At 49.4% G+C, this 12352-nt stretch overlaps 1 gene segment (V, D, J or C); it reads left to right on the forward strand.

The window, feature by feature from the left end:
- Window positions 1-3964: 3964 nt before the first annotated feature.
- On the forward strand, window positions 3965-11377 carry LOC127546398 (immunoglobulin kappa variable 2-24-like). The segment is given in 2 exon segments: window positions 3965-4022; window positions 11046-11377. Coding segments are annotated over 2 exon segments (384 nt in total).
- Window positions 11378-12352: the final 975 nt, after the last annotated feature.

Here is a 12352-nt window from a genome sequence, read left to right on the forward strand (position 1 = left end):
TCCGAGAGGCAGGATCCCCCTCCATGGCTCCCTGGAAGCTGAGCCGCTGCCCCTGGGACTCCTGCCCAGAGCTCCCTGCCCTGGGAGCTTTGGAGCCGGGGCAGGGAATGAGGGGGAACCTCTGCCCTGACTCCAAATGGGCTTTTCGTGTTTCTCGTGCTCCTGGCGCTGAATGGGCAGAAAGGGGACTTTTGGCAGCAAAGAGTCTCCCATTAAAGCTGCAGGAGAAATCCTACAGCTGCTACACCTGCCCACGAGCCCAGAGGTTTCCGCCATATTTGGGAAGGACACGGGAAGGGAGACTCGCCCCCGGCCACGGGGAACAGGTTTGCAGGCTCAGCTGCTGCAGCTCCTGCCCCCTCCCCCCTGGCTGAGGCTCCTTTAGTCCCCGGCTCCCTGATTCTTAGGCCCCTTCACGGAGCTCACAGGGACAAGCCCTGCAGAGGAACCGGGAGCCTCCTTTCTCCTCGTGGCTGGTTTCAAACCCCCTCGAGCCACCTCTTAGTCCCAGAGGCAAGTCCTGGAAACGGACCTTTGGTCTCCCTCAGGCTGCACACCTGGGGAGAAACGCTCTCAGTCCCTGGGAAACACGTTCTCACTGTCCCAGGCTGGGGGGAACCATCTGGAAGGTCTGCCAGGCCCGCCCAGTCTGTGCCCGAGGGACTCCTGGGGGAGCTGCTGACCCTCCCCCTCTCCTGAAGCTCCCGCAGACAAGGGGCACATGCCCCGGGGAGGTTGGCAGGGACCGGACACACACGCCCCCTTGTGGAGGTTTCAGGCTGCTCCTGGTCTTCACTGACCCCCTCACTAACGGGTGGAAGCTTTTCCCTGCAGGACTCAGAAGGCCCAGGAGGCCCCAAGGTGCTTGCTGAGAGATCCCGGCTCTCCTCCCCTGCCCCGCTCCTGGCAGAGCCGCCATAGAGCAGCTTTTCCCTCTCAGGTACTTCAGACTATTCCTGAGAACCCACAGAGGACCTGAAGCTGCTCTTCCACAGGCCCCTGAAGCCCCCCTGGAGAGAGAAGGGGAAACTCTGTGTCCTTCTTTCTCTCACCGTGGTCTCCTTCCTTCCTTCCTCTCTCTCTGGTCTTCTTCTTTTGGCCATTTTCCACCCCAAGGATGAGAACTTTGCTCCCAGCATTTTCTCTCTGACTTTATCATTCTGGGCCCTGCCAGCAGTTACCTCCTTCTCAGCCTTCCAGCTGGGGCTCCGTGGGCAGTGGGGGCGTTCAGGAGTGTCGGCTGGGCCTTCAGCATCCTCAGGGCAGCCCACAGATGGGACCTGATGTACTTTTTGCAGAGCCCCCATTCCCCAATGTCACCATCTCCCCCTGGGTGGCCCCCACTTCTAACCTGCTTGTGAGATTTGGTTCCTCCAGGCCCCAAGCTACAAACTTCCAGCGACTCACTCAGTCTGAAGGTCCTGGGACAAGTGACTTGGACTCTCATCATCCCCTAGATGTTGCTGCTGCCATCGTCAGATCTCACACTTCCCCTCCCGGCCTGAGACCCCAGGGAGCATCGGGACAGCTCGAGGGCCCTTGTCAGCTTGAAGCGGCTCCAGGAGATGAGACATTCACCCCTTGGCTCCAAATAAATTTGGGGTGACTGCTTGAGGGGGGAATGATGTAAACTGTGACCTTTGGGAGAAGGGTGTCCTGGGTCTCAAACCCTCCTGGATTTTGGGAAGAGCCCCATCCTCCTGTTTTGAGGGGAAACTCCCATAGCATCTCTACCTATAATTCAGTTGGAGATGTTGGCCTGGGACATAATCACCACCCTTGATTGGAAGGTTCCCCAGGTCCAGGCTAGAAAACCCCAATACACTCAAAGGCTGCGCGCCCAAACCTTAGCAAAAAGTGCTGACAGGATGTTGCCTGCTGAGAAAGTTGTTTTCTCAGTGAAATAAACACATTTTTTGCTACAAATCTGGCCTGTATTCATTCAGGTTTGCACATTCTCACTCAACCCTCATTTATCTCTCCTCCATCTGAACTCCTCATTGCTATCCCTTAGTGGGAAAAGGCTGTGGAAACTTCCGCATGTGAACATATAAATATATACAGAGAGAGAGAGAGAGAGAGAGAGAGAGAGAGAGAGAGAGAGAGAGAGAAGCACAAAGAGGATTATCTCAAATCCCTTCTCCTAATCAAAGGGGAATTCTTCAATTAAAAGTTATTTTGTTGCAGCCACAACAACTCTCGGGGCTCTGCTGTGCTTAAGCTGCGTCCCTAGGAGACAGCGGCCAGAGGGATTCTGAAGCCTCAGGAAGAGGGAAAGTGGATGTGAACATTTGCCAGAGATTTCTCTGACGCCCGGGAATTAGGAGAGACTGGCAATAGCCAATGTAGTGAGAGCATCATGTGGCGCCCGGACGGGAGGGCTTAGCAAGTAGATGGTCAGGCCTCGGATTCTTAATTATCAAAAATTAACATTCGAGAAGGCACAAGAGTTCCTGGTCCGGAAGGGAAGGTAGAGATGCATTGTGGGTCAAACTGTGACCAGACCCAGAGGAGAGTTGTAAATACAGAGCAAGCTTCTGAGTTAGTTCCCTTTCCCTTCTCCTCCCACCTTGTTTTCTCCTTCCCAGGGCAGGTGTAGAGAGGATTAAATACAGTCACTGAGAGAGCTCTTCCAGAGGATGGAATAAGAGACTTGAGGGAGGTGATAGGAGGTCAGTTGCTCTCTCCCTCTTTATCACACAAGGAGAAGGACTCTGAATGACAGACGAATTCAAGTTCTTTTTTGACAGATTTTCTAGATTTCTGACTGAAGTCAGTGCTTGGGATAGAATTTGCCTCCATTTCATCTAAGCATTTGGAAAAAAAAATGACAAAGAGGATTCTGCAAAGATGGCAGAGTAGTTTAGAAAATTCCAAGCTCTTCAGGTTTCCCATGAAATGGCACCTCAGGAATAATGTCAAGTGACAAAAAATGAACACAAGTGGGGGCAGAGCCAGTCCTCCAGGAATGACCAGAGAAGGTACCAAGGATGGACCTCACATGGAGGTTTGGTCAGGGTGAAAGGTAACGGCTCCAGGCAAGCTCTGCTGAAAGCAGTGACCCTGGGTTAGCTGGGCTGGGAGGTAGCCTTGGCTGAGGCACAGGAAGCTTCATCTCCCAGACAGTGTGGGGAGTGTGAGGTCGGGGAAGTCTGAGGGAACCCCTGTTTATGGGGGTGCTGGGGCCAACTGTGCTGCTGAGAGGCAGCCCTGCCCAAGGGGAAACCAGCACATGCCTGGTGAGAGCAGAGGTAGTGATACAGGGACACTGCTGGCTGTGGCCACTTACATCCATTCTAAGTGCCCAAAGGCTCCTTAATTAGTGGGACAACAGGCCATGAATGGGACAAAGTACAGAATATCAGTATCTGTCCTGTTTTTTATGCCTTCAGACTGTGATCTCTTCCTAACACAAAATTGATCTTCTGCAATCTCTCTGGCTTTTGGAACCATTTTGTTTAGTGATTTTTGGCACTTTGTAACACAATTTGGGGTTTCTTTGCAAAGATACTGGAGGGACTTGCCATTTCCTTTTCCAATTTGTTTTACAAATAAGGAAACTGAGGCAAATAAGGTTAAGTGATTTGCCCAGACTCACACAATTAATACCCAAGAACAGATTTGATCCAGGAAGATGAATGTTCCCAACCACAGACTCAACACAGTTACATACTGCTAGCAGTCTCATGAAATAATAAAGCTGATTAAAACAAAACAAAACAAACAAACAAAAAGGATAAATAACATTTGTGGGAGCACATATCACACAAGGGCGCAAGAATCAGGGACATATTCAAGGTCTAAACGTCTCAGAGCCTACCCCTGACCTGGAGGCAGCCACTTCTACTCCCAGATCCCCCACACCTCCCAGCTGCTTTGCATAAAGAGATCCCAAGGGGAGGACCTGCAGACACAGGGAGATAAACTGGGCCTGGGGGCAGAGCAGCCACAGGGGAAGAGTCACTGCAAAATGGAGTCTCTTTCCCAGCTTCTCTGTGGGCTCCTGATGCTTTGGGTCCCAGGTGAGAACATAAGACAACAAAACACGCAGACGGGCAACGTGACATGAGATGAGAGAATTCCAGGAAGCTCAGAATCTCTGGGGACAGGAGCCAGTGCAGTCCAAGGGGGAATGAGGATTTCTGTGAGGTCAGGGGGATGTTCAGAGCCAGGGGGTCTCTGGGCCAAGAATCAGAATGAAAGGAAACTCTGCTCTGTTTATTTCTTGTTGTTTGATCACTAATTTCTGCTCTTAGTTTCCAGGGGAGCAATTGTGCTAACCCAGTCTCCAGCCTCGGTGTCTGTGAGCCCAGGAGAGAGAGTCACCATCAGCTGCAAGACCAGTCAGAGTGTCCTATACACTGATGGAAACACTTACCTACACTGGCTCCAACAGAAACCAGGACAGTCTCCTCGGCGACTCATTTACCTGGTTTCCAACCTCGTCTCAGGAGTCCCCGCCCGCTTCAGTGGCAGTGGTGCTGGGAAGGATTTCACCCTCACAATCAGCAGTGTGGAGGCTGAAGATGGGGCAGAATATTACTGTTATCAAAACTCTTATGGAAATCCCACAATGTTACGGCCCTGAACAAAAACCTCCCCAGGCCTGGGCTGGCTGCTCAGGGAGGCCCAGCTGCCTCCCCTCCTTCCTCTGCTGCAGCAGCTGCTGGGGGCCTGCTCAGGGGCAGGGTCTCTGGGGCTGATGTGATAAAAGGGACTCGGGGCTCAGGGGAAAGGCCACGGTCTGAGAGCTCGGGGCTCTGGGGACTCTTGCTCCTCTTCAGCCATGAGCAGAATCATCAAAGAAAGAACCACTGGCTCAGATGGGGTCACCCCACAATCCCCTGGGCCTGAGGCACTCTCCCATTCCTATTCCATCTGCCTCCCAACTGAGCAAGAAACAAAGAGAAAGTAGAAACTTCTGGCCAGAGATTCTTTCTGTCCCCCCTGGCTCAGTATTCCACAGCAGTCAATGACTCTTGGGACCAAGAGCACAAGAAGATCAGGTAACAGGCTAATGAAACACATCCATGGACCCACCCTAACCCTAAATTCACATTCTCCCAGCAGCCAGATGGCACGGGGCAGCTGCCCTGGAGTCAGGAGGACCTGAGTGCAAATCCAGACTCAGACACTTCACATTTTCTAGTTGTGTGACCCTGGGCAAGTTACATAACCCTAATTGCCTCAGGAAAAAAAATTCACACTCTGGATCCATTTTCTCTGACCGTGCATTTAAATCAGATTTTTATCTACTTTTATTTTACCCATTCATGCCAGAGCTATAAAGATCTCTCTGGAGTCTCCTCTGTCCACTCTTTTCAAAGGAAGACTTCAATTCCTACAAAGAAGGGGAATAAGAGACGGGCGCCAAGAAGCCGAACATTCTGCCCTCCTCATAGTTTTGGAGTCTGCTCAGAATTATGACGCCCTCCCCCATCTTAATAATATTAATCTAATACAACTTTTTTTTTTTTTTTATAATCCAATTGATGTAAAACTGTGATCTTTGGGGTAAGGGTGAACCTGGGTTAGAATCTCAAATCCTCTTGCCTTTTGGGAGGGGCCCCACTCTCCTTTTTATAGGGGAAACTTCTATAGCATCTGCACCCATAATTCAATTGGAGATCTTGACCTCTGGTATAATCACTACCCTTTATTGAGTAGAAAATTAGTCCCTCAAATTCATCTGCAAATTGGCCCCGTGACTTTGGGCCCCAAACTCCAATATAATCAAAGGCCGTGTGCCCAACCCTCTGCAAAAAGTCCTAACAGGATTTAGCCTGCTGAGAAAGTTTTCTCAGTGTAATAAACCCATTTTTTGCCACAAACCCCTGCTGTATTCATTCTTTTGCAAATTCTGTGAATTCTTTTGCAAAGCTGCCACCTGGCCAGGAGATCTCGTAATCCTCATTTCTCACCCCTCAACATTTGGTGGCCCGTACAGGGATCCCCAGAATTGTTGGCCAAGGTAAGCCTTCTCTGGCTGTTATCTATTCTATAGCTGGGAAACCCAAATACCCAAGAAGATTTGGGCCATCAGGAGCTCTATGCTCAAGCAGACTTCCTTGACTGGGGACAATTGGACCAGGTATTCCTGTGGATTTGGGTTTTTTTTTTTTAATTTTTTAACCTAAGTACCTTTAATCAGGGACTTCCATCACCTCTTTCCCTCCCCAGCGATGCCTGGGAGGATGGAACTCTATAGAATCTGAGACCTGTGGCAAAAAAATAGGACAATTTATCTCTGTGTCTGTTCTTACGGATTCTCCCTTATGCTGTTTCTTTAACAGAAACAAATTCAGCCAAAAAGATCTCAAAACTAAAAAAAAATCCTTAAATCCAACAGCGCTGCAGGAAGTGCTTCAGTTTGCTGGAGGGAAATCAAAATTAGATACTAACCTTTTAAATAACCCCCTCCTACCTACTCCTCTAGGACACAAAATCCCTGTGAATCCCTTCAGAACCACCTCCTTCCCAAAGACAGGACCTTGTCTCTGGCAATGTCTCCTTAACTCTGTCCCCCTCCCCTGGACCAGATCCTGAGACTCCCAGGGCTTTTTCTCCTCCTCAGGATCCTGATTCTAACCTCTGCCCCCTGGGAGAAGCTGCAGACTCTCAGGGAGAGACACTCAGAGCAGAGCCGCCTCTTCCAGTGAAAATCTCTCCCAGACTAAGGAGAAACTTGGCCATTGCTCCGAGGTCCCCGCCCAGCGTTGTGAGGGCTCCAAGGCCAAGGCCCTCCTTGATCTGTCCTGGGGAGATGTTACTATTAAACAATCTGTTCCAGAGACAGGAGGAAGCAGCAGAAGCCAGTTCTGGGCCCCCAGATGGATGGAATTTGGGGACTTTTGGCAGCAAAGAGCTCTCCCATTAAATCTGCAGGAGAAATCCTACAGCTGCTACACCTGCCCACGAGCCCAGAGGTTTCCGCCATATTGGGGAAGGACACGGGAAGGGAGACTCGCCCCCGGCCACGGGGAACAGGTTTGCAGGCTCAGCTGCTGCAGCTCCTGCCCCCTCCCCCCTGACTGAGGCTCCTTTAGTCCCCGGCTCCCTGATTCTTAGGCCCCTTCCCGGAGCTCACAGGGACAAGCCCTGCAGAGGAACCGGGAGCCTCCTCTCTCCTCGTGGCTGGTTTCAAACCCCCTCGAGCCACCTCTTAGTCCCAGAGGCAAGTCCTGGAAACGGACCTTTGGTCTCCCTCAGGCTGCACACCTGGGGAGAAATGCTCTCAGTCCCTGGGAAACACGTTCTCACTGTCCCAGGCTGGGGGGAACGATCTGGAAGGTCTGCCAGGCCCGCCCAGTCTGTGCCCGAGGGACTCCTGAGGGAGCTGCTGACCCTCCCCCTCCCCTGAAGCTCCCACAGACAAGGGGCACATGCCCCGGGGGAGGTTGGCAGGGACCGGACACACACGCCCCCTTGTGGAGGTTTCAGGCTGCTTCTGGTCTTCACTGACCCCCTCACTAACGGGTGGAAGCTTTTCCCTGCAGGACTCAGAAGGCCCAGGAGGCCCCAAGGTGCTTGCTGAGAGATCCCGGCTCTCCTCCCCTGCCCAGCTCCTGGCAGAGCCGCCATAGAGCAGCTTTTCCCTCAGATACTTCAGACTGTTCCTGAGAACCCACAGAGGACCTGAAGCTGCTCTTCCACAGGCCCCGGAACCCCCCCTGGAGAGAGAAGGGGAAACTCTGTGTCCTTCTTTCTCTCACCGTGGTCTCCTTCCTTCCTTCCTCTCTCTCTGGTCTTCTTCTTCTTCTTCTTCTTCTTCTTCTTCTTCTTCTTCCTTCTTCTTCTTCCTTCTTCTTCTTCTTCTTCTTCCTTCTTCTTCTTCCTTCTTCTTCTTCCTTCTTCTTCTTCTTCTTCTTCTTCTTCTTCTTCTTCTTCTTCTTCTTCTTCTTCTTCTTCTTCTTCTTCTTCTTCTTCTTCTTCTTTTGCCATTTTCCTTCTCTCTCTGGCGCTCTGATCTTAATTCTCCTGCCCTTTATAGGATGGGGTCTGAAGGGAAATTTAAGAACTGTTTTGGGACCTCCCCTCTGCCTTGCCAGTTTGGTGACCTATTAGTTAACCATTCTTATCATTCCCTTCTATCCTGCTCCCTTATTTTTTGCCATTTTCCACTCCAAGGATGAGAACTTTGCTCCCAGCATTTTCTCTCTGACTTTATCATTCTGGGCCTGCCAGCAGTTAACTCCCTCTTGTCCTTCCAGTTGGGGCTCCGTGGGCAGTGGGGGTGTTCAGTATTGTCAGGTGGGCCTTCAGCATCCTCAGGGCAGCCCACAGATGGGACCTGATGCACTTTTTGCAGAGCCCCCATTCCCAAACATCACCGTCTCCCCCCTGGATGGCCCCTAATTCTTTTTTTTTAAGGGTTTGAAAACACCAGTGAATAATCAAGATTTATTTATTTATTTGTTTTTTACAAGACAATATTATTTATTTATTCATAACTAACATCAACGAAAGCATTTTGTAATTGATAGAGGAAAATTCATCCTTAAAAGATATCCAACAAGAGTCTCTCATGCATCACACGAACTTTATAATATGCAACTACAAAGCCAGTTTGGCTCAAAAATTCATACATGAGAACATACTTCCATTTTGCATTTAAAGATACTGAGAAATATAGAGGGCAACTGACTTGCCCAGGGTCACACAGCTAAATGTCTGAAAATGAGTTTGAACTCAGGTCTTTCTCACTCCAGGGTTAGTATTCTAACTACTATCTCAATTAACTTTCTTTTTTTTTTTTTTAACATACCATCATTTTTTTTTTTTTTTTATATTTTCTTTTCTTTTATTTATTAATAACTTTATATTGACAGAATCCATGGATGGCCCCCACTTCCAACCTGCTTGTGAGATTTAGTTCCTCCAGGCTCCAAGCTACAAACTTCCAGCGACTCACTCAGTCTGAAGATCATGGGACAAGTGACTTGGACTCTCATCATCCGCTAGATGTTGCTGCTACCATCTTCAGATCTCACACTTCCCCTCCCGGCCTGAGCCCCCAGGGAGCATAGGGACAGCTCTGCGGCCCTTGTCAGCTTGAAGGGGCTCCAGCAGATGAGACATTCGCCCCTTGGCTCCAAATAAATTTGGGGTGACTGCTTGAGGGGGGAATGATATAAAGTGTGATGTTTGGGGAAGGGTGTACTGGGTCTCAACCCCTCCTGGCTTTTGGGAAGGGCCCCACCCTCCTGTTTTGAGGGGAAACTCCCATAGAATCTCTACCTACAGTTGAGTGTGAAATCTTAGCCTGGGACATAATCACCACCCTTGATTGAAAGGTTCCCCAGATCTGGGCCCCAAAGCCCCAATATTACCAAAGGCTGAGCGCCCAAACCTTAGCAAAAAGTGCTGACAGGAGACAGAAGAGAGCCTGCTGAGAAAGTTGTTTTCTCAGTGTAATAAACCCATTTTGGGGGGAAGATATTAAGGGCGGACCTCATATGGAGGTTTGATCAGGGTGAAAGGTAAACGGCTCCAGGCAAGCTCTGCTGAAACAGCAAGCAGTAAGTCCTGATGTAGTGGGGCAGGAGGTGGCCTTGGCTGAGCCCCAGGAAGGTTCATCTCCCAGGCAGTGTGGGGAGTGTGAGGTCGGGGAAGGCTGAGGGAACCCCTGTTTATGGGGGTACTGGGGCCAACTGTGCTGCTGAGAGTCAGCCCCGCCCAAGGGGAAACCAGCACATGCCTGGTGAGTGCAGAAGCAGTGGGACAGGGACACTGCTGGCTGTGGGCACTTACAGAAGGATGGAGTCTCTGGGGAGGAATCAGTAGAAAATTATGTAAAAAGTGCATGCAGAGAAAGAGAAACACACAAGGAAGCAAAGCAAAGATGGGCAGCTCTGAACACAATGTGGAGGATTTATTATAAAGGATTAGTTTTTAAATTTAAAATAAATAAAAGATAAAAAAATTAAGAAGAAAAGAATTTTTTAATGATATCATATTATTCCATCGATCTCTTCAGGGAAGTGGGGGAGGAATAGAAAGCTGGTTCCCCTAAACCATGCCAAGGAATGAAAGGGTGGCTTGCTTTCCATTTTAGGAGACTCCATTCTAAATGCCCAAAGGATCATCAGTTCCTGGGACAGCAGGTCATGGATTGGGATAAAGAGCAGGACATCAGTATCTGTCCTATGTTTTATGCCTTCAGGCTGTGACCTTTTATTATACAATATTGACTCTTGTGCAAGCCCTCTTGCTTTTGGAACCATTTTTGTTCTTGTTTCAGTGATTTTTGCCACTTTGTAACACAATTTGGGGTTTCTTTAAGAAGATACTAGAGGGATTTGCTATTTCATCTTCCAGCTTATTTTACAAATAAGGAAACTGAAGCAAACAAGGTTAAGTGACTTGCATAAGCTCACACAATTAAGTAACCAAGGTAATATTTGATCTCAAGAAAATGATTGTTCCTGGCCAAAGACTGAACACATTACATAGTGCTAGCAGTCACATGAAATAATAAAACTGATTAAAAGAAAAAAAAATTTAAAAACCAAAGAGATCTAAGGATAAGTAAGATTTGTGGGAGCATTTATCACACAAGTCTCCAAGAATCAGGGACATATTCAAGGTCTGAACATCTCAGGCCCTTCCCCTAAGCTGGAGTCAGTCATTTCTGCTCCCAGAATCCCCCACACCTCCCAGCTGCTTTGCATAAAGAGATCCCCAGGGGGAGGGCCTGCAGACACAGGGGGATAAACTGGGCCTGGGGGCAGAGCAGCCACAGAGGAGGAGTCACTGCAAGTTGGAGTCTCTGTCCCAGCTTCTCTGTGGGCTCCTGATGCTTTGGGTCCCAGGTGAGAACTTGAGACAACAAAACACGCAGACGGGCAACGTGACATGAGATGGGAGAATTCCAGGAAGCTCAGAATCTCTGGGGACAGGAGCCAGTACAGTCCAAGGGGGAATGAGGATTTCTGTGAGATCAGAGGGATTTTCAGAGCCAGGGAGTCTGTGGGCCAAGAATCAGAATGAAAGGAAACTCTGCTCTGTTTATTCCATGTCGGTTGGTCATTAATTTCTGCTCTTAGTTTCCAGGGGAGCAATTGTGCTGACCCAGTCTCCAGCCTCGGTGTCTGTGAGCCCAGGGGAGAGAGTCACCATCAGCTGCAAGGCCAGTGAGAGTATCTTACACACTGATGGAAACACTTACCTATACTGGCTCCAACAGAAACCCGGCCAGTCTCCTAGGATGCTCATTTACCTGGTTTCCAACCTGTACTCCGGAGTCCCCGCTCGCTTCAGTGGCAGTGGAGCTGGGAAGGATTTCACCCTCACAATCAGCAGTGTGGAGGCTGAAGATGGGGCAGTCTATTACTGTTTTCAAGCATCTTCTGTTCCTCCCACAGTGTTACAGCCCTGAACAAAAACCTCCCCAGGCCTGGGCTGGCTGCTCAGGGAGGCCCAGCTGCTTCCCTCCTTCCTCTGCTGCAGCAGCTGCTGGGGGCCTGCTCAGGGGCAGGGTCTCTGGGGCTGATGAGATAAAAGGGACTCGGGGCTCAGGGGAAAGGCCACGGTCTGAGAGCTCGGGGCTCTGGGGACTCTTGCTCCTCTTCAGCCATGAGCAGAATCATCAAAGAAAGAAGCACTGGCTCAGACTGGGTTACCCCACAATCCCCTGGGCCTGAGGCACTCTCCCATTCCTATTCCATCTGACTCCCCTCGGCACAAGAAACAAAGAGAAAGTAGAACCTTATGGCCAGAGATTCTTTCTGTCCTTTCTCCCTGGCTCAATATTCCTCAGCAGTCAAGAACTCTTGGGACCAAGAGCACAAGAAGATCAGGCAACAGGCTAATGGAATCCATCCATGGGCCCAGATTAAAATTCACACTCTCCCAGCAGCCAGATGGCACAGGGCAGCTGCCCTGGAGTCAGGAGGACTTGAGTGCAAATCCAGACTCAGACACTTAATATGTTCTAGTTGTAAGACCCTGGGTAAGTTAAGCCTAATTGCCTCAGGAAAAAAAATCACACTCTGGATCTATTTTCTCTGACTATGAATTTAAATCAGATTTTTATCTACTTTTATTTTACTCATTCATGCCCGGGGACTATAAAGATCTCTCTGGAGTCACCTCTGTCCACTCTTTTCAAAGGAAGAATTCAATTCCTAAAAAGAAGGGGAATAAGAGATGGGCGCCAAGAAGCCGAACATTCTGCCCTCCTCATAGTTTTGGAGTCTGCTCAGAATCATAACGACCTCCCCCATCTTAATAATATTAATCTAATAAAACTAATTTTTTATGATTCAATTGATGGAAACTGTGATCTTGGGGGAAGGGTGAACCTTGGTTAGAATCTCAAATCCTCTTGCCTTTTGGGAGGGGCCCTACTCTC

This window comes from Antechinus flavipes, chromosome 2 (assembly GCF_016432865.1).
Source record: "Antechinus flavipes isolate AdamAnt ecotype Samford, QLD, Australia chromosome 2, AdamAnt_v2, whole genome shotgun sequence".
NCBI classification, from domain to species: Eukaryota; Metazoa; Chordata; class Mammalia; order Dasyuromorphia; family Dasyuridae; genus Antechinus; species Antechinus flavipes.